Source organism: Phyllostomus discolor, chromosome 6, assembly GCF_004126475.2.
Source record: "Phyllostomus discolor isolate MPI-MPIP mPhyDis1 chromosome 6, mPhyDis1.pri.v3, whole genome shotgun sequence".
Taxonomy (NCBI): domain Eukaryota; kingdom Metazoa; phylum Chordata; class Mammalia; order Chiroptera; family Phyllostomidae; genus Phyllostomus; species Phyllostomus discolor.
The window spans coordinates 36,450,733-36,478,330 of NC_040908.2; the positions used below are offsets into that span (position 1 = coordinate 36,450,733).

At 45.8% G+C, this 27,598-nt stretch overlaps 1 protein-coding gene and 2 pseudogenes across 6 annotated transcripts in view; 2 read left to right on the plus strand and 1 right to left on the minus strand.

Annotated features, from left to right (window-relative positions):
• Window positions 1-492: 492 nt before the first annotated feature.
• On the plus strand, window positions 493-26,018 carry LOC114498705 (annotated as a pseudogene).
• On the minus strand, window positions 5,859-6,032 carry LOC114501062 (annotated as a pseudogene).
• The window catches only part of CCDC85A (coiled-coil domain containing 85A), a 167,163-nt gene continuing 165,102 nt past the window's right edge, over window positions 25,538-27,598 (plus strand). For all 6 annotated transcript variants that reach the window (XM_028517644.2, XM_028517645.2, XM_028517647.2 and 3 more), the window contains exon 1: window positions 25,538-26,552. In XM_028517644.2, coding sequence (XP_028373445.1) covers window positions 26,298-26,552 — 255 coding nt within the window. In that variant the 5' untranslated portion in view covers window positions 25,538-26,297. The remainder of the gene's footprint in view (window positions 26,553-27,598) is intronic.

Genomic DNA, 27,598 nt, shown 5'->3' on the forward strand with positions numbered 1-27,598 from the left:
AGAACTTTAGGAATGCCAAATTAGTAGCACCTTTTTAGAGCTTTGGTAATCCTGAGGCGGGGGTAAGACTGTCATTCCATCCTGCATGTACGTCCAGTGGGGCATGTGCACCACACCATTGACTTTGGGTAGGGGCGCTGGTGTCGGGTACTGTGCTGTGCCTCTCCCATCCTGCCATGCGGTACTGCAGCCAGGAATACAATACTACCTTGTGCCTGGTATCTTGAGTTTCATTCACGATGTCTGACATCTAGGAGCCACTCAAAAAATATGTTGAATAGCCCAATGAAAAGGAATCAAAGATTACCCTTACAGCAATAGAATAGGGAGACAAGGATCCCTAGTGCCTAAGCAGTGAGGGATTTCAAAACAAACAAACAAACAAACAAACAGATAAACAAACTTGTAATTCCACATGAAGAATTCCCACATGTATTTTTGCCCTTTGTGAGTTTTACAGAATATACTTCCAGGGCAGAGCATCCAGGTCAGTGCACCACAGCCTCCAACTCTTTGCTTTTGGAGCAATGGAAAGATGTGGTTCTCTCTCTGTGCCTAGCGCTGCATTGGCTTGTGGTACCAAGAAGATCTGAAGTGTGTAGGAGCTCCAAAGCATTGGGTGCTGGATAAACTGACCAGTGTGTTTGCTCCTCGGCCGTCCATGGTCCCCACAAGCTGGAAGACTTCAACATTCCCTAACAGGAGATGAAGTAAAGAAGATCTGTAGGCAGCGCTTTATTAAGACTGATGGCAAGGTCCCAAAGGAGGTAACCTACCCCGCTGGTTTTATGGATGTCATCAGCATTGACAGGACCGAAGAGAATTTCAGTCAGATCTGTGACACCAATGGTCACTTTGCTGTTCATCATATCACACCTGAGGAGGCCAAGTACAAATTGTGCAAAGTGAGGAAGATCTTGGTGAGCACCAAAGGAATCTCTCATCTGAAACCCATGGTGCATGCACCACCTGCTCCCTGGTCCTGTTGTCAAGGTGAACACCACCATTCAGACTGATTTGGAGGCTGGCTAAATTACTGCTTTCATCAAGTTTGACACTGGTAACCTGTGTAAGGTGATCAGAGGTGCTAACCTGGGGTCACCAACAGTGGGAAACTCTGGTTCTTTTGATGTAGTTCATGTGAAAGATGCCCATGGCAACAGCTTTGCCACCCAGCTCCAACATGTTCGTTATTGGCCAAGGCAGAAACCATGGATTTGCCTTCCCCATGGAAAGGGAATCCACTTCCCCATTGCTGAAGAGAGAGACAGGGTGATGAGTGAACTGAGTTCTAGGTGACATCATGGGAAGAGCCATTGTGCTTAAAGATAATACAGCATAAAAAAAAAAAAGAATCCTACTCTCCCTAGTCCCTTTTCAATGAGGTGAAACTGACAAGTTGAAGCTAATGAAATATGCATGAAGTTGATACATACCATTTATATGTCCAGACATGTAAGGCCAGTGTGCCACCTCCAAGCTCTCCTTTCCCTTCCCTGGCAACCCAGGTCATATGTTCCAGATTGTGCAGCCACATGATGGCAAAGCATTAGATAATCTTGGGACTGTTTGGAGAGACACCCCCTCCCACTCCTGCCAGTCCACACTGGGAGGAAGTTTGGAAGTGTTGGAGAGGGGAGTACATGTTCAGTAACGTGGCCAGGACCTTATGAGATGTTTCAGTTGAGAGCGGAAAGCCTGAGGAAAGTGAGGGAATTCAGACACTCAGGATAGGTGTATTTTCAAGAGACAGAGCAGCAAGTGCAAAGGCCCTAAGGTGGGACTGAGTTTGGTGTGTTAAAGGAAGCAGGGCAAAGTGAGGGTGGTTGAAGCAGAGTGAACGAATGAGACAGTGATAGAGATAAGGCCACACCAATGTCTGGAGGTGGGGGAGAAAAAGTTGTGTCAGTGTGAAGACTTTGGCTTTTACTTTGAGTGACCTGGGGGACATGGGAGAGTGTTTCATATTGGAGTGACATGATCTCATTTATACTTAACCAACACTGAGAATAGACCAAGGCTAGCAAAGGGAAGAGGCAGGGTGTGCCGTCAGAAGGCGACAGCCATAATCCAGGCAGGGGATGGCGGTGGCCTGGATTAGGATGATAACAGTAGAAATGGTACGAGGCAGTCAAATTCTGGGTGTATTTTGAAGGCAGAGCCAATAGAATTATGGATCGTTAGATGAGGGGTATGAGAGAAGAAGTACAGGATGACTCCATGGTTTTTGACCTGTGTAACTGGGAGAGTGGAGTTGCTGTTTGTTGAGATGGGGAAGACTGTAGGAGGAGCAAGTTTGGGAGGCTGTCAGGAATTCAGGTTTGGGTGGGTTTGGTTCCAGATGCCTATGCAACATGCAAGTTCTGATAAAGGGAGATGTCGCCAGGGTGCATTGGCAAGGAGACTAGTCTGGTGAGAAGGACAGAGATGATGCCACTCTTTACCTGGGACATGGAGGTCCAGGTTCTCTAAGAAAAGACTCAAATATTTAGCGCATTGGGGAGGCTGTTCTGTGGTTTTCACTGGGCAGGCTGGCCTGGAATTCGGTTTCCCAATTAACTCTGATTAAGCTGAGTTTCTCTAAAACTAGCTGTTGTTCTGGCAGCGAATATATTTCCACATGAGCACCATCTATTGGGCAATGAAAATGTCAGAATTTCATAGTGTTTGTGTGAAAAATCATCTAAAACCACCATTCTCAAAGCTTCTGCCTCCTTGAGTTTGGGATTCAGATCTCAGGGATGAATACCAAAAGTAATTTTAAGGCAAGACACTTTATATTTATTCCTCCAGCATAAAAAATTGCATTTCCACATCAGAGTTATGTTTCATTTCTAAATCTGTTACCATAGCAAGAGCTATATTCCCCAGCTTTCCCTGGTTGCATTGTTTATGCTTCTTAGCCAATAATGTCTAAACCTTTTTTTTATCTCACTCGGAACTTCTGCCTATTTCAACCCTTAGCTTCATGAAACATTTATACATGGTGTGCATGAACTTTATATGGGGGAATCTTAGATGCCACCTGTCTTCTTTTTGAAGTGACTAATGTCAGCCCTACACCAGGTGCCACACATTCCACTCCTAATTGTCACACATGTGTTGAACTTGACAGCACCCTGTCCATGGCTGGTAAACAATGATTCATTCCGTATGCTCCAGTTTTGCACAAGTGTTATTTTTGAGACTCAGAACTCACTGATTTTTTTTTTTTGCTTTGTCAGTTGTTATTCCTGTTTATCTCCCTGTTTGTCTACATGAGTCCTTATTTTGTGGACTAATTTTTGTAAAGATTTTTAAAATTAATTAATCAATTAATTAATTTTACAGAACAGAAGGGAGGGAGAATGAGACAGAAACATCATTGTGTGGTTGCCTCTTGAGCACCTGCACTGGGGACCTGGCCTGCAACCCAGGCCTGTGCCCTGAGTGGGAATCAAACCAGCAACTCTTTGGTTCGCAGTCCGGCGTTCAATCCACTGAGCCACATCAGCCAAGGCTCATTTTGGTTTTTGACTTCTTCCTGGTCTCCTGTTTTTGATTTCCTCTATTCTCTCATTCTCTCATTCGTCAGCGAGGGGAAGTTGAATGAACTGCACAGGCCTGCCACGCTAGCTCTTGGGAACCGCTCTGTCTGGTTTCAGAAGCTGTAACCCCCACCAAGGCTAAGGCTGAGGGAGTGACCTTGGACCATAAGCCACCAAGGAGACAAAAGCTTATCTCCCTGGCAGGAGCACCGCTTCTGCTCCTTTTACTTCACCCTGCCTGGCCCCCAATACTTGGTCGGTTAGCCAATGACGGGTAAGATTCCCTAAGGGGGTAATGATCTAAGACAGGCATGATCACGTGGGAGGCCCCCAAGGGAGGACTTTGGGGGCTACAGCAAAAGGGGGTGATGGACCCTTGCCCCTTGGCTTTGACAAAGCCTGAGACCTCATTGTCTGCGAGAAATCTCCTAACCTCTTGGCTGCCTTACTTCCCTTGCTCCACCAAGGCCTGAAACAATGACACAGGGTGGTGCAGCCCTGTGCTGGAAATGGCGGGTTCCCCAGGCGATCAGGCCTAAGAAAGAATATGTAAACTCCTGTGAAACCTTTGTTTAGAATGCTCTCAATTAAATGATAAGGGTCCAAGCAAGAAGTAAGTTTGTTCCTCAAAGTTTTATAGCTCTTTAGCTATCTGACCCTGACTCAAAATGGGCCCTCAGAGTTCTTTGTTATCTATTGTTTGATCCTTACCACCTGGCAATGATCAATGAGCTTTATCTGTATTCCTGTGCAAATGAACCCAATAGAAGGCCATTGAGGAAAAGGCTCTTGGCCCTCCTCCTTTGAGAGATTGGCCGCCTTTCCTCCCCAAGCAGATCATGTTCTGGTAGACTTATTCTCATCTGTGGTGGCCAGGGGGGCCCTGCGGGTGGAGCCCCCCCCCCCCCCCTCAGCCAGTTCAGCTCCTTTCTTCCACTGAAAGGAAGGGCTCCGAATTTCTCCCTTGGTCTCTGCAAGTCACACAACACGGGGGCTTGTCTGGGTGGCCCCAGGTAAAAAAATTAGGAGGAGGCTTCATTTGAACAAACTGTGAAATACTCTGTGTTGTAGTAGTACATGGAGTGCAAAACCACAATCAGTCCAGAATTGACAATGAAATCGAGGGAGCCAAACACAAGTCTCCAAGGTCCTTGATTCTAGAGGAGAGAAGGGGCTGTTTCTTAGATCAGCATTAACTGATCTAAGTGGTGGGTTGGGCCACTGTGTGTGCTGTGTGTACCATATTCTGCGCTGGGGCACCCAGCTAAGGGGCAGACAGGAGCTGGAATGCAGCTGGTGGGCTACCATGTACCTACTTTTGATGGTTAATTTCATGTGTCCACTTGACTGGGCCATGGGGTGCCCAGATATTTGGCCACACATTATTTTGTGAGGGAGTTTCTGGATGAAATTAACATTTGAATCATTAGAGTGAGGAAAGCCGATTGCCCTCCCAAATGTGGGTGGGCTTCACCTAATCAATCGAAGACCTGAATAAACAAAAAAACCAAGTAATGGAGAATTTGCTCTCCGCCTGACCAGCCCCCAGTGGGGACATTAGTCTTCTCCTGCCTCTGGAGTTAGACTGGAACTTACATCACCAGCTGCCCTGGTTCTCAGCCCAGGGACTCAGTCTGGAGTATACCATTGGCTCTTCTGGGTCTCCAGCTTCTGGACTACAGAACTTGGGACTGCTCAGCCTCCCTAACAATGTGAGCTAATTCCTCCTAAAGGGATACATTAATACATTACTCGAGACACTGCCCAAGGAAGGGGTGCCTTCTGCTAATTCACACAGAGTTTCCCCCTGGAATAAGCAAGGCTCTGGCAATGGGTGTAGAGTTGAGTGTGAAGAGGTAGGGAAGGGGCTGATATATGTAATTTGAAAAATTATAAGGGGGGACCTCAAAAAACTGGAATTATCTTCTGGAAGGCGGGCCTCTTATAGCACATACAGGTTTCCTTCACTCGGTGAGTGTTCTAGGGACCCATCTGTGTCAGTGTACCAGCTGGCATTGCTGTGAGAAGCTGCGTTTGGCTTCTGTGAATTTATTTTGAAGACTCTTTCAATGTGTTTGTCCATTTCATGATGGGTGACTTATGAGTTCACCTGCCTACACCATGCTGAGTGTTTACCAGTTTTTGACCAAAAATGGCATAACTCCCATGCTCCATGCCCCCACCCCATTCACCCAATATCACCCTGAGCAATTTTCTTTTTGTTTCCCTGGTTGAAAAAAGTTCTCAGAGGGAAATGTATTGCCCATATGGAAGAGGTGAAACAAAAAACAGCAGAAGCACTAAAAGGCATCAAAATTGATGTGTTCACAAACCGTTTTGTGCAGTGGAAAAAAATGTCTCAATAGGTGTATTAAATCAAATGGAGAGCACTTTGAAGGTGACTGAAGTTTTAACATGTAAGAATAAATACACAATTTTTTCAGTTAGCAATAATCGCACCTCAGATAAACCTCATTGGCTATGATACTGCCACTGAGCAAAGCTAAAATAAATACACATTTTTTTAATAAATAAATTTCAGGTTTATTTGGGTCCCCCCTCATATGTCCTCCTCCACTCCCATGTAGCTTAGAGTTTGGTGGTTGTTTACAGCTCCTATCTCAGCATGAATCATAATACTGGTGATTTTGCAACTCCAGAGGGATGGGAACAATTAAGGGTGTTACGGTTTCTCTGCTACATTCCTGATGTAGTTGAGAATACCTTTACTAGTCAGAGAGAGAGACAGTAAAATAGCAATGAGTGATATCCAGGAAAAATACTCACACTTTGTGTTTGGGTGGAGCAATGTGTGCATTTTAAAACATGTTTCCTTCACTGTTTTGCTCTGTTTACTCGGTTTCACAAAGAGGTGTGGCTGATGCTTATCATTCTTATTACAAAGGCCCAGACACAGAGCTACAGAGGGAGGGACACTGGGATAGCCCTGCGGCTGGGTGGTGGCTGGACGTGCTTGTTCTCTAGCTGAGCTTTGGTCTGGGCTCCGGGGCTCTTTCCAGCCGTCCTCACAGGCCTGGCAGAACACTTAGAACATGAGTACCTTCTCTGTAAACATTTCATTTCTTAGAAAAAGTAGAATAGTATAATCAAGAGCATGATTTTCTTAAAGAATGGACACTGGAGAGCCTGGCTGGTACAGATTTCTTTATTTTATTTTTATTTTAATCATTGTTCAAGTACAGTTTTCTCCCCCTACTCCCATTCCAGCCCACCCACCCATCCCTCCCCCTTCCCCCCATTACCCCCCACCCCTAGTTTTTGTCCATGTGTCCTCCAAATTTGTTCCTGTAATCCCTACCCATTCCCCCCTGAAATTCCCTCTTCTCTCCCCTCTGGCCACTGTCAGACTATCCCCTATTTCAGTGTCTTTGGTTATATTTTGCTAGTTTTTTGTTTTGTTTTGTTTTGTTGTTTAGATTCCTGTTAAAGGTGATATCATGTGGTATTTGTCTTTCACTGCCTGGCTTGTTTCACTTAGCATAATGCTTTCCAGCTCCATCCATGCTGTTGCAAAGGGTATGAGCTCCTTCTTTCTTTCTGCTGCATAGAATTCCATTGTGTAAATGTACCATAGTTTTTTGATCCATTCATTTACTGATGGGCATCTAGGTTGCTTCCAGCACCTAGCTATTGTAAATTGTGCTGCTATGAACATCGGGGTGCAAAGGTTCTTTTGTATTGGTGTTTTAGTGTTCTTAGGATAGAGTCCCAGCAATGGAATTGCTGGGTCAAAAGGCAGATCCATTTTTAGTTTTCTGAGGAAGTTCCAAACTGCTTTCCATAGTGGTTGTACCAGTCTGCAGTCCCATCAACAGTGCACTAGGGACCCCCTTTCTCCACATCCTCTCCAACACTTGTTGTTTGTTGCTTTGTTTATGATGGCCATTCTGACTGGTGTGAAGTGGTATCTCATTGTGGTTTTAATCTGCATCTCTCTGATGGCTAGCGATATTGAGCATTGCTTCACGTGTCTTTGGATTTTCTGTATGTCCTCCTTGGAGAAGTGTCTGTTCAAGTCCTTTGCCCATTTTTTAATTGGGTTACTTGTCTTCTTAGAGTGGAGTCGTGTAAGTTCTTTATATATTTTGGAGATTAAACCCTTGTCTGAGGTATCATTGGCAAATATGTTTTCCCATACAGTTGGTTCTCTTTTTATTTTGATACTGTTTTCCTTAGCTGTGCAAAAGCTTTTAATTTTGATGAGGTCCCATTTGTTTATTCTTTCCTTTATGTCCCTTGCTCTAGGAGACAAGTCGGTAAAAAAGTTTCTGCGTGAAATATCTGAGATTTTCCTACCTACGTTCTCTTCTAGGACTTTAATGGTGTCACGCTTTATATTTAAGTCTTTTATCCACCTTGAATCTATTTTTGTATAAGGTGTAAGTTGGTGCTCGAGTTTCATTTTTTTGCACGTAGCTGTCCAGTTCTCCCAACACCATTTGTTGAAGAGGCTATTTTTATTCCATTTTATGTTGCTGCTTCCTTTGTCAAATATTAATTGACCATAGAGGCTTGAGTTTATTTCTGGGCTCTCTGTTCTGTTCCATTGGTCTATGTGCCTGTTTTTATGCCAGTACCAGGCTGTTTTGATTACAGTGGCCTTGTAGTATAGTTTAGTGTCAGGTATTGTGATCCCTCCTACTTTACTCTTCTTTCTCAAAATTGCAGCAGCTATTCGGGGTCATTTATGGTTCCATATAAATTGTTGAAGTGTTTGTTCTATGTCTGTGAAATATGCCATTGGTACTTTAATAGGTATTGCATTGTATGTGTAAATTGCTTTTGGTAGTATGCTTTTTAATGATATTAATTCTTCCAATCCATGAACACGGTATATGTTTCCATTTGTTTGTGTCTTCCTTGATTTCTCTCCTCAGTGTTATGTAGTTTTCTGAATACAGGTCTTTTACCTCTTTGGTTAGGTTTATTCCTAGGTATTTTATTTTCCTTTTTGCTATTTCAAATGGGATTTTTTTCTTGATTTCTGCTTCTGCTGTTTCATTGTTGGTGTACAGAAATGCCTTTGATTTCTGGATATTGACTTTGTATCCCGCTGTTTTACCAAATTCATTTATTAGGTCAAGCAGTTTTTTGGTGAAGTCTATAGGATTTTCTATGTACACTATCATGTCATCTGCAAACAGTGACAGTTTTGTTTCCTCCTTTCCGATTTGGATTCCTTTTATTTCTTTTTCTTGTCTGATTGCTGTGGCTAGAACTTCCAGTACTATATTGAATAGAAGTGGTGAAAGTGGACATCCTTGTCTTGTTCCTGTTCTTAGTGGAAAAGATTTTAATTTTTGCCCATTGAGTATAATGTTGGCTGTAGGTTTCTCATATATGGCCTTTATTATGTTGAGGAATGCTCCCTCTATTCCCACTTTACTGAGTGTTTTTATCATAAATGGGTGCTGTACCTTATCAAATGCTTTTTCTGCATCTATTGATATGATCATGTGGTTTTTGTCTTTGCTTTTGTTTATGTGATGTATTACATTTACTGATTTGTGAATATTGTACCATCCTTGCATACCTGGAATGAATCCCACTTGGTCATGGTGTATGATCTTCTTAATGTACTGTTGGATGCGGTTTGCCAGTATCTTGTTGAGGATTTTAGCGTCAATGTTCATCAGTGATATTGGCCTGTAGTTTTCTTTCTTTGTTGTGTCTTTATCTGGTTTTGGGATTAAGATGATGTTGGCCTCATAAAAAGAGTTTGGGAGTCTTCCATCTTTTTGGATTTTTTGAAATAGTCTGTGAAGGATAGGTGTTAGTTCTTCCTTAAATGCTTTGTAGAATTCTCCTGTGAAACCATCTGGTCCAGGGCTTTTGTGTGTTGGGAGTTTTTTGATTACTGCTTCAATTTCTTTTGCTGTTATTGGTTTGTTCAGGCTTTCTGCTTCCATTTTATTGAGTTTTGGAAGGTTATATTTTTTAGAAATTTGTCCATTTCATCTAGGTTTTCAAATTTCTTGGCATACAGCTCTTTGTAGTAATTTCTTACAATCCTTTGTATTTCTGTGGTATCTGTTGTAATCTCTCCTCTTTCATTTCTGATTGTGTTTATTTGGGTTTTCTCTCTTTTTTTCTTGATGAGTCTGCTTAAAGGCTTGTCGATTTTGTTTATCTTTTCAAAGAACCAACTCTTGGATTCATTGATCTTTAGAATTGTGCTTTTAGTCTCTATGTCATTTAATTCTGCTCTGATCTTGGTTATTTCCTTCCTTCTGCTTGCTCTGGGCTGTCTTTGTTGTTGTTCAAGTTCTTGTAGACGTAGGGTTAGGTTGTTTGTTTGAAATGTTTCTAACTTTTTTAGGTGGGCCTGTATCGCTATGATCTTCCCTCACAGGACTGCCTTGGCTGTGTCCCATAAGTTTTGGGTTGTTGTGAGTTCATTTTCATTTGTTTCAAAAACCGTTTGATTTCTTCCCTAATATCATTCTTGACCCATTCATTGTTTAATAGCATGCTGTTTAATCTCCATGAATTTGAGTGTTTTGGGTTTTTTTCCTTGGGGTTGGTTTCTAGTTTCAGTCCCTTGTGATCCGAGAAATTGCTTGGTATGATTTCAATTTTTTTGAAATTGTTGAGGCTTGTTTTGTGTCCTATCATGTGGTCAATCTTTGAAAATGTTCCATGTACATTTGAAAAAAATGTGTATTTAGCTTCTTTGGGATGGAGGGTTCTGTAAATATCAGTAAAGCCCAGTTCATCTAGTGTATTGTTCAATGCCTCAATATCTTTGTTGATATTTTGTTTGGAAGATCTGTCCATTTTTGATAGAGGGGTGTTAAAATCCCCCACAATAATTGTGTTGCTGTCCATATCTTTCTTGAAGTCCTCTAAGATTTTCTTTATGTATTTGGGTGCTCCTATGTTGGGTGCATATATATTTACAATATTTATGTCTTCTTGGTGAATTCTTCCCTTGAGTATTATGAAATGACCTTCTGGGTCTCTCTTTATGGACCTTCTTTGGAAGTCTATTTTGTCAGATATGAGTATTGTTACCCCGGCTTTTTTTTCCTGTCCATTTGCTTGGAAAATTTGTTTCCAGCCCTTCACTTTCAACCTGTGCAGATCTTTTATCCTGAGGTGGGTCTCTTGTAGACAGCATATGTGTGGGTCATGTTTTCTTATCCAATCAGCTATTCTATGTCTTTTGATTGGAGCGTTTAATCCATTTATGTTTAAGGTTATTATTGATAGGTACTTATTCATTGCCTTTTATGTACGTGTGATCCTCTCTCACTCTCTCTTTTCCTTTCTTTCCTTAAAGCAGTCCCTTCAGCATCTCTTGCAGAGCTGGTTTAGTGGAGGTGTATTCTTTTAGACTTCTTTTGTCTGAGAAGCTTCTTAGTTGGCCTTCTATCTTAATTGAGAGCCTTGCTGGGTAAAGTAGTCGTGGTTGCAGGCCTCTGGTTCTCATTACTTGGATTATTTCTTGCCATTCTCTTCTGGCTTGGAGTGTTTCCATTGAGAAGTCAGCTGTTAGCCTTATTGGGGCCCCCTTGTATGTTACTTCCTTTTTCTCCCTTGCTGCCTTTAAGATTCTCTCTTTGTCTTGAAATTTTGCCATTTTAATTATGATGTGTCTTGAGGTGGGCCTCTTTGGGTTCCTCTTGATTGGGACTCTCTGTGTTTCCTGTATTTGTGTGACTTTTTGTCTCATCAAATTAGGGAAGTTTTCCATCGTCACTTGTTCAACTAGGTTTTCTATCCCTTGTTCTTCTTCTTCTTCTGGTATCCCTATCATGCGGATATTATTACGTTTCATATTGTCTTGCATTACTCTTAATCCCTCTTCATTTTTTCTGAGCCTCTTTTCCTTTTCTTGCTCTTTCTGGGTGTTTTCTTCTATTTTGTCCTCTAGCTCGCTGATCCGATCTTCTGCTTCATCGATCCTGCTTTTCATTCCTTCTACTGTGTTCTTCAGTTCAGATATTGTATTCTTCATTTCCTCTTGGCCCTTGTTGAGAGTTTCTATTTCCTTTTTTATGCTGATGTAGTTTTCAGTGAGTTCATTGTAGCTTCCCTGTAGATTCTCATAGCTCATTGTGAGCTCATTGAGCTTCCTGACAATCACTGCTTTGAATTCAATATCTGATAGTTGAATTGCCTCTGTTTCATTTAGCATTCTTTTTGAGGCTTCCTCCTTTCCTTTCATTTGGGGAGTATTTCTTTGTCTTCCCATTGTTTGTGAGACTCTTCTTGTTCGCCTCAGCTTCTTATATTGATCTGTTCTGGCTCCCTGGGTTTATGATGTGAACTTCTTTAGTAGAGTAGCAGTGAGTTTCAGTGGTGCTGTTTCCTTGACCCCCCAAGCTCGCTGGTCTTGGGCTGTCGTTTAAGTTGGCTTTATGTTTGCCTTTGGGTTTTGATTGTTGTTGAGTCTTTCTTTGGTGGTTCCCGCCAGCTGGTTAAATGTGGGTCACTCTGTCCACCCCCTTCTGTATTTTGCTGTGCTGGTGAGGGCAGGTTGTGTTGAAGCTGGTTCTTCTGTGTGTACAAGGTTTAAAGAAATCTTGTTCAGTTGTTTGTATTGGGTACTGTCTCTACTGTTTAGTTGTATTCCCAGATAAATCCTGGATTGAGGTTTGTGTGGTTACTACTCCCTCCTTCACCTTCTTCTGCTGTTATCTGTTAGTGGTTCCTTTGTTGTTGGGTTTCTCTTCCAGTGGGTATCCTGGTGTTCACCTCCTCCACCTATTCTTTTTTGTCATCAGTTGGAGGGGAAGGCAAAATGGTTTAAGACAGCAACAGAGAATTCTATGCTATTTACAGTAGTAGCAAGTAGGGAAGATATAGGAGATCCTTTCACTATGTATAGTGTTAACTGTGGTCTTCCACCCAGCTAGCTGATTTTTAGAAAGGATGGAAAGAAGATAAGACTCTTGTTGGGGGAGGAAGGATTGTGAGTTGGATCTATAAAGCAGAGAGGTTGTGGGCGATCAGATTCTGGGGTAAGGTGAGAGTAAAGGATAGTAAATAGGTGTAGTGTGTGAGAGAATAGAGTTAACCACTACAGTAATAGAGTTCAGGAAACTTTGAAATGGGCTAAGATCTGGGGGGAGGGTGTTGTGAAGTAAGTACAATTGCATGGAACAGCAGTTATTTACAATAATATTATGGCAACATTCATATGGCAGAGTCTATGAGATCTAGGTAACAAGGATAGGGAGTACAGAACATCGAGTAATGTGCTAATGGGACACAGGTGAGTTAATGGACAGTAGATTAGTAATACAGTATAGAAAGAGATATCAGGGGAAAGCTGTCAGGTCATACAATAAAACCAGCCTAGCAAAGCAGGCTATACAAAAATAAGAGGGATATAAAAATACTGTTAAAAAAAAGATGTAGGAACACTGGAAAAATAATAATAATACAAATATGCAATAACTTGCAGGTTCTCTGTAATAGCAGAGTGACATTTATCTCACTGTCCCAGCTGTTGTGATGCCCCTTCTTTGGGTTCAACTTTGGTCTTTTCACCGATCCAGGATTTTGTCTCACTTGTAGGTATTTAGGAAAAAATTTAAAAAAGTAAAAAAATAGAAAAGGCAGGTGAAGGCAGGAAGAAGAGATAAAATTGGAGGACAGGAAGGAGGAAGGAATAAAACAAGAAATCAGGTAAGAGAGGAAAAAGAAATCAAAAGAGAATAAAAACAATAAAACTTAAAAAATTAAAAATTGTTAAAAAAATAGAATCAAATTAAAAAGTCTCTTGATTTCAAAGTGGCCAAACCAGTTTTTCTGCTCTTGCTGGTGAGGCAGGCTGAAGGATGATTTGTTTGGTTTTTCTTCCTTGGCCCGTGGAGTTCGCACTGGCTCCTCAGCTTTGGGCCCTGGGTGTGGGAATCAGGTCTTTCCCCAGGGTTACTGCTGTGGGTTGGTGTGTGGGGATGCTCTCCTTGCAGGCACCTCCCCTACGCTGGTGCTCCCGCGAGTGGGCGCGGCCCGTCCGCCGCCTGCGCTCTCACAGCTGGGGAGCAGACAGGCTAGAGCCACTAATCACTTTAGGAGAATTCCCCAAACAGTGTCTGTGTCTATTCACTCCTTCCTCTTGAGAAATTCCTCCCGATTGAGCCCGCCGCTCCCCACAGTGGCCCGGCTTCTCTCACCGCCAAAGCTCCAGCCAGAACGGTGACCGCGGGAGTCCAGGTCCACTGTGTGACTCGGCTCTGGTGTCCACCGCCTCCAAGGCTGCTCACCACCCCGGTGTGTTTGCCAGCACCTGGATTCCTCCCAGAGCCACTCAGACCTTGCTTGGCTGGGGAGGGAGCAGTTGATCTGGCTCTTTCCCACTAACCCTATGGTAAACCCAGCGGCGGCCCCCGGGCCTGGGGCTGCAGCCCCAGGACCACACGCTTGTCCTGGGACCCTACCTTGTTGCAGCACTCCCCTTAGGATCCGTTCTTTGTTCTTTCGGTTCTGCCACAATCCTTGGTCCTCTGTTTTCAAAAATGCTGAAATATGTTGGTTGCTTGCCTTTCTACTCCATAGATCGGTCAGGATTTTCTCCCCTGAGCAGAGGAAAGCCAAATCTGCTCCTTCCTACTCCGACGCCATCTTACTGCCGATCATCAGATTTCTCTTTTTTCCCCTGAGAAAACGACCGTGTTTATTTAGGTTGTAATTATATGTTTTAATTCAGCTCTCTGCTCACTGTCCAAAGTCTCTTCTCACCGATGTGAAGGCAGGAGTCCTTCGCAAATGCACATGCGCGCACGTGCACACACGTGCGCATGTCAGGACCACCTTGTTCATAGTTTTTCTGAAACAGTACTCAGACCACACCTACTCCGGACACCATCGTATTACACAGGTCACTGTAGTAGAGGGTAACTGAGAGATAATATTTGCCTGACATGTTGTCCTCAAAATACGAATTACTGTTGCTGCTCATTCACCGCAGGGTAGTGAACGAGGAGCAGTGATGTTATGATGCACTTGCGAGTTCTTTGTGCCCCAGGGAGGAGATGAAAGCCAATGAGCCAGAGAACCAAGGTTTTGTTGTCTTGTTTTCAGCTGCTACCCAAACCGGTTTCACAATTTCTTTTACTTTTATGTAATCTTTCCCCGGGGTCATTTAATGCAGCTTACGGCAACAGCATCATCCTCAGCTCCAGCTCTGGAAAGACCACCTCGGAGGAAGGCTGTGTGTGTGATTATTCCTAACAGATTCCTCAACCATTTTCTAAAGTTTTGTGATATCCACACATCCTCCCAGGAGGGTGGGTTGAAGTTCTAGGCCAAGAATGTTTAGGAGAAAACCGTAGAAGCAGGTCATCAGTTAACCCTTCAGAGTTTTCTTTACCTGGCATCATTGCTTACCTAAAATCCAGTTCTAGGTCTCAAGGCTGCACCCTGTGAGGAACAGAAAGGAGAGTAAGACTCTTGGACTCCAGTGACCTTGCATCCTCCTTAAGGAGACGAGACATTCAGGAATAAAGGAGTGGTGAGCGCTGTTTACCTAGTCACACTCTCCCTTGGTACGATTGAGGCTTGACAAAGTCCACAGTGGAATTCTCTGCAAGCTGAGGAATTCCTGAATTTTAAGGAATTTCCTCTCTTGACCAGACCCCTATTTGCCTTTGGTTTAGGTCAGTGCTTTTCAAACTTGGATGTTTGTATTAATCACCTGGATATCTTGCCAAAAGGTAGATTCCCATTCAGTAGTTCTGGAGTGGGGACAGAGATCCTGAATTTCCAACGAGTCTTTGGTGAAGCTCAGGCCACTGGTCCACAAACCATGCTATAAATAGTAAATGCCCAGAGCAAAGTTAATCTCTCAGGACCTCAACTTCTTTCCTGTCCTTTCTCTTGATGCCACCACTGTGTGACTGTGGCCTGTTCTTACTCCCCATTGCTACCATTTCCAGTCTCATTTCCCATGTATTCCTGAAAGTGTATGTAAGATTGGTCTTCTATCACTCAAACCTGCTTTGAGTTTATTTGGCCAACTTTAAGTGGCCTAGCTTCTGGTTCTTTATCAAGTCCCCCAAAGATGTCACTTTCAGGTTCCAAGGAACTTGGAATGAGTGTCCTAAAAAGTAGAATTCCTCAGCTATGCTGAATATTTCTCCAAAGACTGTGGTGGTCTTGTAACAGGGTGCAGCCAAGAGGAGGGCCCCAAATAGGGATTTATAATGGGGTCCAGAACTCAAGGTGTCCAGCAAATATTAGAAAAATATATAGGATGTCTTCAACCCCCTCCCACCCCACCCCCAACAGGTTTGAGCTGGGGGAAGGGACACAGGAAGCAGGACCATGCAAAGCTATTTTGTACAGCAACAGCTTTGTGGCTAACCTCTGGCATGGTCATTTAACATATCTATAACCTTTAATTGGTTTCATAGATATGCTAAATAGCTGTGGTCATGCTTTGAGCCAGGGGGATGGGAGTGACTTCCACCCAAGATGTAACTGGGAGGCAGCTCCCCCTGGTTACAGTGCCTGCCTGCGTGAGAGCTTGGAGAAGATTGGCTCCATGCCATGGGGCCACACCTGCCCAGACTTACGATGACAGCCCAAGTAAAGCTAGAAGAATGCAGGAATGCTGGCAGGTGTAACTGATTATAGGAGGGGTCAGAAATGGGGCTGCAGAGGAAGATTGGCTGGAGGATTTAAACCCAGATGCGGCAGCCATGGGGGTGAAGAACCACATAGCTTTGGCAGAGTGGGGACCCCGTGGCTTTGGGGTGCTTCCTTTTGCCATGTGACTTAGGAAGCAGAGAGACTTTGCCTGGGAGAAAAGGGGTGATAGGACTCTTGCTGGTGGGCCATGAGAAGGTGCCACATGGCTTTGGATTAACTGGAGATCATGGCGGTGACACAGCTGATGGTGCTGGGAGCCCGAATCACGGACTTCTACTTCTCCTGAGATATGGTACCCCACACTAGGGCAGAGGGAGAAGGAAGGACTGTGTGTGTCTGTGGGTATCCTAAAGGACTTTAATATTTTAATGAAGACATTAAGTCACTACTCTAAGTCTGTATAGCTTTAAGTGAATAATTCCTTTCCTTTTCACAAATCTGGCATTGAGAGACGTCTTTCCTCTGGTGGCAGGCATAGCGAACCTAGTGGGGGGTCCTTTTGGTAATAGTATATCGTACAACCTCCCCTTGGATCTGTTCTGTAACAGTCTTTGTCTCTCCTTCTTCTTGCTGGGGAATGTCACCTCAGTATATCAGAGGTAGCATTAGCCCTAGAATCTTATTCATGGTTCCTCATGGCTAGGCAAATAGGATTCATGTTATACTCTCAGGCTTTCCAAAGACCCAGAAATTAATGCATAACTAAGGTTGTTGCCATGACTTTCACTGCAAAGAGAACAAATAAAAATTATGTGAGGCAGGCAGGCAGGCACAGAAATCCTGTATGATGTTCTACTGACCGATTACATCAGAATCAGCTGAGAAGCAGCCTTCAAATACACATTTCCAGGGGCCTCACCCCAAGCCAATTGGATCAGCATTCCTGGTGTTTGTGTGGGGGGGGATGTGCAGGATTTGTGTTGTTATAAAGCACAGAGTGCCTAGGGGCATGCTATGCTAATGAGCAAATATGAACACCTTCTATTTATCCAGGCACTGAAAGAGTGACTGAGTACCTACTATGGGTCAGACATAACACAAACACAGCTCTTCCCTTCTCACCTTTCCCAGCTGCAAGTGGAAAGTAAACAAAATAGAAAAAAATTGCAAATGATGAGTGTTAGGAAAGAAAAAAAACAAGATGATGAACTCTCAGTGAAGCAGTCGGGCCTTTAGATGACCTGATTAGTGGCGTTGAGCCAGTGACCTGGAGGGGTGGGGACTACCCAGCAGCACAGTGGTGCTGAGGCCGAGACTGTCACATGTGACTTTCCCTGGGGGGAGAGCATGCTCTAGCAACTTCTGTAGATGTTACCAGAAAAACCAAAGGAACAGTTTACAGCTCCCTTCCCTGCAAATTAATCGGAAATTATAGATTCTTTTCCAGGTGGCAAAGGCAAAAGATTCCCTTTCTGTCATCTTCAGAGCCTGTTTGCTCTACTGCTAAAGCCAAAAGCTGGGGTGTCACTGAGTGCACTACTGAAGACCCCTATGCTACTCCTTGAAGGCTGTCTGGATGGCTGGGGGCCTGAGAGCCGCCTGCAGAAGCCCCACACTCCACCTGTTTCTTCTGGTGAAGGCGATCGTCAGGATGGCAGCCCGTGTTCACTGTGTGACCCTGGCCTGAGCCTTGGACTCCTTGTCTGCACAATGGCTGAGAACGCCTGTCCCATAGTTGGTTCAGTAAGACCACGTGCCTCATCCGTGGCAGTTCCTGTCCAGTCACATGTGACTGTGGTACTTTGAAAGGGTCCATTCTGAAAGACAATGATTGTACCTCAACTTTTGCTCTGTCACTTATCATTTTTAATTATATGGTGGCTTATTATAACCCCAAATCCCAGGTGATATTAATGCTGCTAGGAGATTGTTTGTTGCAGAGAAGTCTTCCTAATCAAACTGGCACACCCTCGGGGCAGCTGATTTCTGTGTTAGGCAAAAAGCAATCTTAATGAACAAATGTGTGAAGAGGCATTTTCACTTGTGAGATTCTTAACCGTGTCTGTGTCAGACGGCCTAGCAAGGGGACTGAACACTCCCAGCTGCTGTTGGGGCGGGTCTGCAGAGGGAGGAGGGTAGGGGGTTGTGGAGGCGCCTGCCCCTGGAGTTGCCTGGCAGTTCAGTCCTGTCAGGTGGTTCCATTTTCAGCACTTCCTCTCTTTTCTTACTTAACTCCTGGGGTTACAGCTTCTCAAAGACACTTCCAGGGACCAGGGCAGGCAGGCAAGACAGTAGACTTCCGGGATGTTTGTGATCTGTCGCTTTCCCATTTAACCATCTCTGCAGGAGGTGGCTTTCACGCTTTTCCTGAGTTCACACCAGAATCTGGGCACCCCAGAGTCTGAGCTCCAGAGGCACCCACACAACCTTTGCTGCGCTCCCACAACACTTGCCAGGTGTGGGGGAGGGTTCATGGGTGAATAAGACAGGTCCCTGCCCTCCAGAAAGAAAACTCAATCGGTATCCAACTGGCTATAATAAAAGAAAGACTATGATAACGACGACAATACAGATGAAAAAGAAGCACTTTGTTATGAATTGTGCTGTAGTAGTTTCCTATTGTGGCCACAAATTGAGTGGTTTAAAACAAAAGAAATTTATTATCTCACAGGAGGCTGGAAACCTGACACGGGTCCTATGGGACTAAAATCAAGGTGCTGGAAGCGCTGTGTTTCCTGCAAATGTTCTAAGGGCTGTCTGTTCCTCCACTCTTCCAGTTGCTGGTGGCTGCCAGCATTCCTGTACTCGTGGCCTCATCGCTCCAGTCCCTGCCTCTGTGGTTGCAGTGCCTTCTCCTCAGCCTGTGAAACCTCCCTGTGCCTCTCCTGGAAGAATCAATGTGATGGCACTTGGTGCTCACTGGGATAAGGTGGGGTGATTGTTCTGTCTCATGATCCTTCAGGTGACCACATCTGCAAAGCCCCTCTTTGTCATTTGAGGTAACACTCACAGATTGCAGGTGTTAGCACACGGATATCTTCTGGGAGGTCCTTCTTCAGGTGCTACCATCATTCTTCCTCTCCCTTCCCCGATCACATAGAGCCGTGACGTCCAGTGTGGTAGCCACTAGTCACATGTGGCCACTGAGCACTTAAAATGTGACTTCTCTGAACCGAGATGTGCTGTAAGTGTAACATACATGCTAGATTTTGAAATCTTACTACCAAAAAATGGAAAGCATCTCATTAATTTTTTTATATTGATTACCTATTGACATAACATTTTCAACATATTAGGTTATATAAAATATATGATTAAAATTAGCCCTGGCTGGTGTGGTTCAGTGGCTTGAGCATGGGCCTGTGAACTAAAGTGTTGCTGGTCCGATTTCCAGTCAGGGCACATGCCTGGGTTGCAGGTCGGGTCCCCATAGGGAGCATGCGAGAGGCAACCACACATGAATGTTTCTCTCCCTCTTCCTCCCTCCATTCCCCTCTTTCTAAAAATGAATAAATAAAATCTTAAAATTAGTTCCACCTGTTTCTTTTTACTTTTTAAATGCAACTCCTGGAAAAATTCTAACTACCCCCATGCCTTACATTTGTGGCTTGTGCTGCATTTCTATTGGACAGTGCTCTACACCATCTACAACAGTAATACTCAAACTACTGCACGACAGAATTGCAAGGGGAGTTTTTACCAGCCCTGATGAGCATGATGCACTCCAGACTTGTTAAATCCAAACCTCTAGGGAGAGGCCCAGGCATCAGCGTGTTTCAAACCCTGCAAGTGATTCCAATATGCAGCCAAAGTTGAGAATCCAGGGAGTAGAGACCTGAAGGATGGTTAATAGTCAAAACAGTACTGCCTACACAGTCATGGGTACTGCTGTTTCCACAGCAGCTGCCGCCATGAGCCAGAAAACATCTGGGATCTCAACATTCTGAGGGGCAGTCTGGCAGTTAGCTCAACCCTTCCCTGGCAATTTCTGTCATAGTACTTGGCAGGACAAAATACAACAAAAGCCAGCAAGCTCTTAAATGGTCCATCTGGGGGGGCTGGATCAAGGCAAAGTACTTCTACAGCGGCTTACAGCGGAAGTGTGTTTTAGAGGCTTCCCACGGGGAGACGTACCCCCACCAGGGGTTCCTGCTACTCTAGGAATTCCCGGCTATTCTCAGCTCCACACCATGGCTGTGTTCTCTGGATTTGGACTCAGCATTAGGCAACAAAGCTAAAGTCCAATGTGCTTCTGCTGAGTTTTGAAGTATTGCCCAGAAAATTGGTCCTTGGTGGGCAAGATAGGGTGTTTCAGTCACTGCTTGTGCTACTTGCCACAATACAGATATTACAATGAGATGAACCTCAGCCTTTTCCCTGCAGTATGATTGCTTATGTCTGGCTTCATCAGTGAATAAATCCATCACTTGAGTGTATTTTGAGCTGAGCTCATTAAAACACCATATTACCTTCCTTTTAAACAGTTTTGAAAATTTTTCTAAATTATGCAGCACTCCTCTTACTTCCAAACTAGCAGATACTAAACGTTAATTAATATTTTCAAAAGAAAGAGGTCTTGAATATGTGTCGTGGGTGGTGAGACATTCCAAACAAGGAGGATAAAAACATCTCAACAAAAGCCTCTAGCAGGCTTGCTCCCTGCCCCTTCCCCCCTTTCTTTACTGAGTGTTAACTCGAGGTTAGGAAGTGGTCACTGCCTTCAGGGAGTTTAGGGGCCAGCGGAGGGAGGAAACATTACAGGGTTTATGATCGGCCTCAAGACCTTCCTCCCCCTTTGGCCCCTTCCCTTCTTCTTTTGTCTTGTGCTGTGTGTGTGTGTGTGTGTGTGTGTGTGTGTGCTACATACATATGCACTGTTGGTCCCTGCACACCGTAGGCTTGGATGTGTGGGCCTGCTTTTATGTGGATCTTTTCCCAATAAACATGTCCAGTACCATAAATGTATCTTCTCTTCCTTATGATTTTCTTAATAACATTTTCTTTTCTCTAGCTTGCTTTATGGTAAGAGTACAGTATATAATACATACAACATGCAAAGTATGTGCTAATTGACTGTTCATGTCATCAGTAAGGCTTCCAGGCAGCAGTAGGCTCTTAGTCAAGTTTGTGAGGAGTCAGAAGTTACACAGGACTTTTGACTGTGTTGGGGTGGAGGAGGGTTGGGAGCTCTAACCTCCATATTGTTCCAAGGGTCAATTGTGTATACATACATATGCATACATATATGTATATGTATGTATGTATTAGGTAACTTACAAAGATACATACAGAACAAGGTAAAAAAAGAAATTTGGAGGGAGAAATTTGAAAGTAAGAAAATTATGGAAGTCAGATTAGTCAACAAATTATATTCCTTAAGTCTTATCTAAGTAGCTGAGTGTGGCCACACGTTTGGATCTGACTTCCCAGCAGCCAGTGCAGAGAGAATACGAAACCAATTGCATAATTCATAATATCCGTAAAATTAAAACCTGAGTTGCCAAGAAACCCCATGGATTAGGCTGCAGTATCATAATAAGGCATTGTGGGATAAACTCAGTAATGTCCTCAATAGCATCTCTTATTGCACCAAAAAGTTCAGTATGGCACGACAGAGATCTCTTGAGTTGGAGAAAATACAAAAGGAAGAATACTACTTTCTAGCTGGAGCTAAAGTTTCTGCTGGGATTGGGCTGGTTAGTCTGAGCTTCCACCTATAATTTTGTTTCAACATTCTGTTTTAAGTGCCAAGCTAGAGGTATGCCTGGGAGGTCGTGGGAGTGGAGAAGGATGCTCACTGTTGCCTGCATGGGAGAAGTGCGGGCTGATGCCAGGGACCCAGAGGAGAGGGTGCCCGTGGGCAGATCCAGTGGAAAAGACAGGGAAGGCATTCTGTGCATGAGACAATAGCATCAACGGGGCACAGAGGTGTGGAGAGTGCCAACAGGGAGCTATGGGCAGTTTGGCAGTGGAAAAATATGTAAGGCAAGGTGGAGCTGGAGAAGCAGGCAAGGGCCAGACTATGCTCACATTATATGCTTCACTAAGGACATCTGCAGAAAGATACTGACATGTCACTGACGGGTTATACAGGGGAGCTGTGTATGCTGACGTCTGCATTAATGGACAATAAATCTCCCCCAAGCTCAGTGGCTTAAACAACAATCACATATTCTCAAATACAGATCTGTGAGTCTGAGAGAATGTGGTTGCACTTCAGGGTGCAGGTCTTCAGGTTGCCTGGGGTGACCCTGTGTGGGGCCCAGGCTGAAGGAACCACAGCTACTCAAAGTTAGCTCTTCTCCCAGGGAAGTGTGGAAGGACAGGAGGGTGAGGAGACGAACAGAGGTCTCTGGAGGCCTTATCAGAGAAGGGATACACCCTGAGATACACCCACACTCCTAGGGGAGCAAGTCCTGTGGGCAAGCACAATGTCTTCAGGGAAGGGAGATGCACACTGCCCCTCACTGGGAGCTGCTGCAAAGGCATGAGCCAGAGTGGTAGGAATCACACAGGGAGGGGTGTGAAGAATTATGAGCAATGTTTCTACCTTACGGGTGAAGCAGCTGGACTTGACTTTTTAGATAGTTCACTTGGGTAGTTGCATGGAAAGCAGATTTGAAAGAGGTGATGCTGAAGTAGAAGGCCCTCTGCTAAGTGACTGTTTATTTTTTGTCTGATTTTAATAGCCAAGTGAAGTTCCGGGCACCACATGTGACCTTAGCAACATAAAGAAACATTATTCATTTAATAATTATCCCGATCAATGACCAAAATTAGAAACTCTGGAGACTAAAATAAATTAATATTTTTTCTCCCACCTTCTAAGTTCTTCTAGCTGAACTAATAATTAACAGACAGATTAACAGGAGAAAATAAAATTTTAATATATGCTCATTGGAAATTAACATGTGCATAAAAATTCCAAAGGCAGTGAGGCAACACTGAGTATACATGGCATTTTGGACAAGGGAGAAAAGGAGGAAATGGGTTTTTAGAAGTGTGGATGGGTGACTCACAGGTAGATGAGAAAGATGCGAACACACATGCCAGACAAATTTTTGCCTGGTGACTCAGAAACAATAGGACGTGAGGGTATCTAGCTAACAAGAATTATCAGCCTCCTGTAATTCAAATTAGGCTAAGAGAACATCCTCATTTTTCTATGTAAGTTTCTTGGGCAGGAAAAGAGGGTCAAAGGTTATTGAAGTGGTTTTCTTCCCCCAATGAGTCTTTTGTTTCTTAATGATAGCTTAAAATCAATATCCCGAAAAGGCAAAACTTTTGGTCCCTTCCAAAACATTAAATCCTCATCAGGGTGATGTAGACCAGCAGTGAGCGGCTGCTAGTGTACGTACATTTGTGGAGAAATTTGCCTTGGGGTTTTTTCTCCCTTGTCCTCCCCACACAAGTCCAATTCCTCCTGTCAGCCATCCATCTACCGTATAATATCTACTTAGGTGTTAACTCAACCAAGAGAGTTAGCAGAGAAGGGAGCGGATTGTTTTGTTTTAGAATAGGACTCTTGAAGAACAAACCTGTGATGGAGAAAAAAAAAAGATGTAGAGATTGCTATTTCCAAATAAGAGGCTGCCCAACTGTAGTATCAGTAACGATAAAGTTGCATTTCTGCAGGTAATTTGATAAAGCACTCCATGTGCATTATCTCATTAGCTGCTGGAGGTTAGATGATTTGTTCAAAGAGAAGAACTACCAAGTGGCAGAGATGGGACTCAGATTTTCCTGACTTGTATTTTCCCTTCCTGTGCCAAAAGTGGTCTTAGGAATTGTACTGAGGAGAACCTTCTGTGTGCATGAGATGGGAGGTGTCAAAGGAATACTGCACTGGACATGGTTAAACAGGGACGGAAGACTTTATTCAACACTATTGCAATGGGAGGGAGGGAGGGAGGGAGGGAGGGAAGGGGAGAGGAAAAGGGAAAGAGAGAGACTGAATTTAACTCCAATGACATAAAAAGGCAGGAGGGTGCTGAAGCCCTGAGATGAGCTATTGGGAAAGTATAGGAGGACTTTGGGAGTGGGAGGAGGAGTTGGTCAGTGTGTTCAGGCGCCCAGTGTCTGCTAATCAGCACACATTGTGGTTAGGCTTCTACCCTCCCCGACTGGGATAGAGTGGCCCTGTCTTCCTTGATGGTTCCATCTCCAAGGGATGGCTTCCCCATCCTTAAGAAACATGCCTGGGTGGTAAAACTGGTGAAAAGCTGGGAGATTTACATCTGAAGTGCAGAGAAATAATTTACAATGGAAAGTTTTCTAAAGTAAATGCTCTAAGTAAAGGGCGGTCAAGGACCTATAGGCACCAAGAAACCTGTCTCAAGTTTAGTCAAGCTGAGGGGAACTTTAAGGTCAGAGGGCAGCACCACTTTTCCTTGCTCTGCAGGAAGCCAGGTCTCAGAGGTTTCCAACTGACCATCTCTGACCAGGGGGCAGTTTAATCAGCGGACACACAGGGAGGAGCCGGTGGATGATTGCTGCTGCACCCTGGTTTCATGAAGCTCCACAGGGGTAAATCCTTGCAGTTTTCTGACTCTGTCTCCATCCTGGAGAGGACAGCACTCACCTAAATGACATGCCCAGGACCAAATGCATCCAGTTCTTCAGGATTCCATGCGACTTCACAAGAGGGTGAAATGGGGAGGGTGGAAGGGACTATTGCAGCCCAAAGATAGAACCCAGAGGCACAGGACAGCTCCCTTCCCTTCAGAAATTACCATCATAAAAAGCAGGACCAGTAAGTCCAGCAGCCTGCAGCACAGAGAAAAATGGAAATCTTGGCTGGCATTTCAGCTTGCCTGAGGGGCAGCGCTGTGCTCGGAGGGGAGGTGACCTGACCTTAAAATCCAAGCCTCAGGAAGTAGAAGGTATTCTGTTTTTCCTTTAAGGCTTTGATGGTTTTCATCTAAAAATTTAAAAGATCCAGTTCCTCCCCCTGAAGCTTCTTAGCAAAGTAGTGGATTTTTAGAAAAGACAAAGATGGGGGGAGGGGGACTGGTCCCCAAAGATCAGTGCCTTGAAGCCTCCCTCCCCCCTTTGCAGAGCATTAGAATTTTTTCAACATTCTTTCCCTAACATCACCCCACACCCTTTTTCCCCCACCGACCTTTTCTTTCATTCTCCAAAGTACAAACTGACGGTTACTCTCAGGTCCTGCTACCCATCTCTCCTGAATCCCAATGCCTCCAAATACCAAGCTTCTCTCATTTTGGTCGGCAGTTGTTTCCCCTGCCTGGTGAGCAACCTGGTGTGCGGAGGAGGGAGCTTCTTTGGCCACACGGTGGCGCACTCGAGCCTCCCAAAGCCCGACACGCTTCTCCCGCAACTCGCCCCACCCGCGTCCCAGCGCCAGAGCTAGCCGCGCCCCCGACCTTCCCCGGCGGGATAGCGGGGAGCGCGCCTCCGGAGCTCGGGAGGCGGTAGAGCGGCTGCCTCGTCCAGCCGGCGCGGGAGGTACGGCTGGCTGCCGGCGGCCCGGCTCCAGGCTCCTCCTCTTGCCGGTCCAGCCTCTACCTTCCCCCTCCCCGCCCATTTTCCCCTGGCTGGGCTCTGAAAATCCAAGGCTTCCCCAAGCCCCTTAAGGAGCGGCAGCGGGCGCAGCGAAGGACAGAGGAGGAGCGCAGCCTGACCCCCGGCGGCGCCAAGCCTTCGGGCAGCAGCTGCGGCGTTGCTAGAGCAGCCCCGGAGGCGCCGCGGCGCGCCCTAGCTCGACTAAGAGAGGGGAGAAGCCGCGGGCTGAAACTGGGCAGGGGGGAGGAAAGCGCGCGCGCGTGTGTGCCAGAGTGTAGAGGACGGCAGTCTCGAAAAAGGGCAGAGGAGAGAGCAAAGGAACCGGGGTGCGGCCCCTTCAGCACTCCCCTCTGCGTCTCCGCCTGTCTCCGAGCTTCTCCCGTCGCGGCGCCAGCTTCTTAGCGCCCCTCGCCATGGACTTGCGGGGAGTTGAGATGCGCCTCGGCTGCAGCGCGCGGGTGGCTACCCGGCCTGGGGGGTACGCGGGCGCGCGCGCCGGGATGGCGAGGTAGGATGGCCGCCCAGCGCGACCCTTGTCGCCCTAACCCAGAGGCCCCCGGGCGGTGCCGCTGACTCGCCGGAGCGCACGGGGGTGTGGGCGGAGGCGGCCCCGCCGAGCCCGCGCCTTTGGGTGTCGCTTTGCCTCTTCCACCCACTTGCACCTGCCACCCCACGGATATCATGTCGAAGGCTGCCGGAAGCGGAGCGGCGGCAGCGGAAAGTTGTCCCCCAGCCCCTGCCGGCGCGTCCGCGGCCGTGGAGGACCTGTCCAAAGTGTCGGATGAGGAACTGCTGCAGTGGAGCAAGGAGGAGCTGATCCGTAGCCTGCGGCGCGCGGAGGCCGAGAAGGTGAGCGCGATGCTGGACCACAGCAACCTCATCCGCGAGGTGAACCGCCGCCTGCAGCTACACCTCGGCGAGATCCGTGGGCTCAAGGTGAGCGCGGGGCGGGTCGGGGACTGGAGGCTGGGCTCCACTGGTCGGGAGCCGGGTGCCCCAGGGAGGTGGGGCCAGGCTAACTTTCCCTTCCTCCATCAACAGGTGATCCTCCCCATTTTCCAGGTCAGCACCCCCTGTTCCCCATCCCCTGCCCTTTGGAAACTTTTCCAAACTTTGGAGGCTTTTGCTTCCCTTCTCTTTCCCTTGAAGGACGCCCAGCGTCGAACACTCTCGCGGAGTCCTCTGTGGCGCGGGGAACGGACGCCTAGGATGCTGAAAGGCTGGGAGGAGGTGATGGGTACGCAGAAGCTTTAATTTCTCAGGAATCCAGGGAAATCTGTGTTTGGGGTTACAGTGCTGGGATACATGTCAGCAGGGAAAGGGCAAGCGAGGGAGGGAGTCCAGGGCATCTCCAGAGCCAGTCCAGAGCGAGTCGGGGATCGGGGATCCGAAAAGGCTGCTCTGGCTCCACAACTTCTTCGGCGGGCTGGGCAGATGCGAGGACAGGTGCCAGTTCCCGAGAGAGGGGCAGTCGGGGCGGCCAGGGAGACGCCACGGGCGCCACCTGCAGAGTTGGCATATATCACCCGGTGCAGAAGAGCTTCAGCTCTGTTACATTTTCTACTTTCTCTTGTGCTTTCCTTCTCCTTGAATTCGGATGGCGTAATCTGGGTTACCTGCCCCCCCTCCCCCCAGCAGTAACCCCCGGTTTGATTTTAATTTCATCTAGAAAAGGGGGGTAACTAAAGGACTCAGTATGGGGAGCACAGGGTTTTGAAGGGTACCCCAAGTGTCAGTTCCTAGTGCTTGTTTTTTGAGCCAGCCCTCCTGCTTTGCTACTAGGAAAAAGAAAAGAAAATACCTTCTCTTCCCCAGCCCCCCCCCCCAACTTTCTTTCCCCCCTGGAGAGCTGTGCGGGTGCCTGCAGCGTGTCTGCCCAGCCGGCTGCTCTGCTACTCTCACCGGTGGCGGGGAACCGCCCTGCGGGCGTGCACCACAAACTTCCTCTCCTCACTGCGCGCGCTGGTGCCTCCTGGTATTCC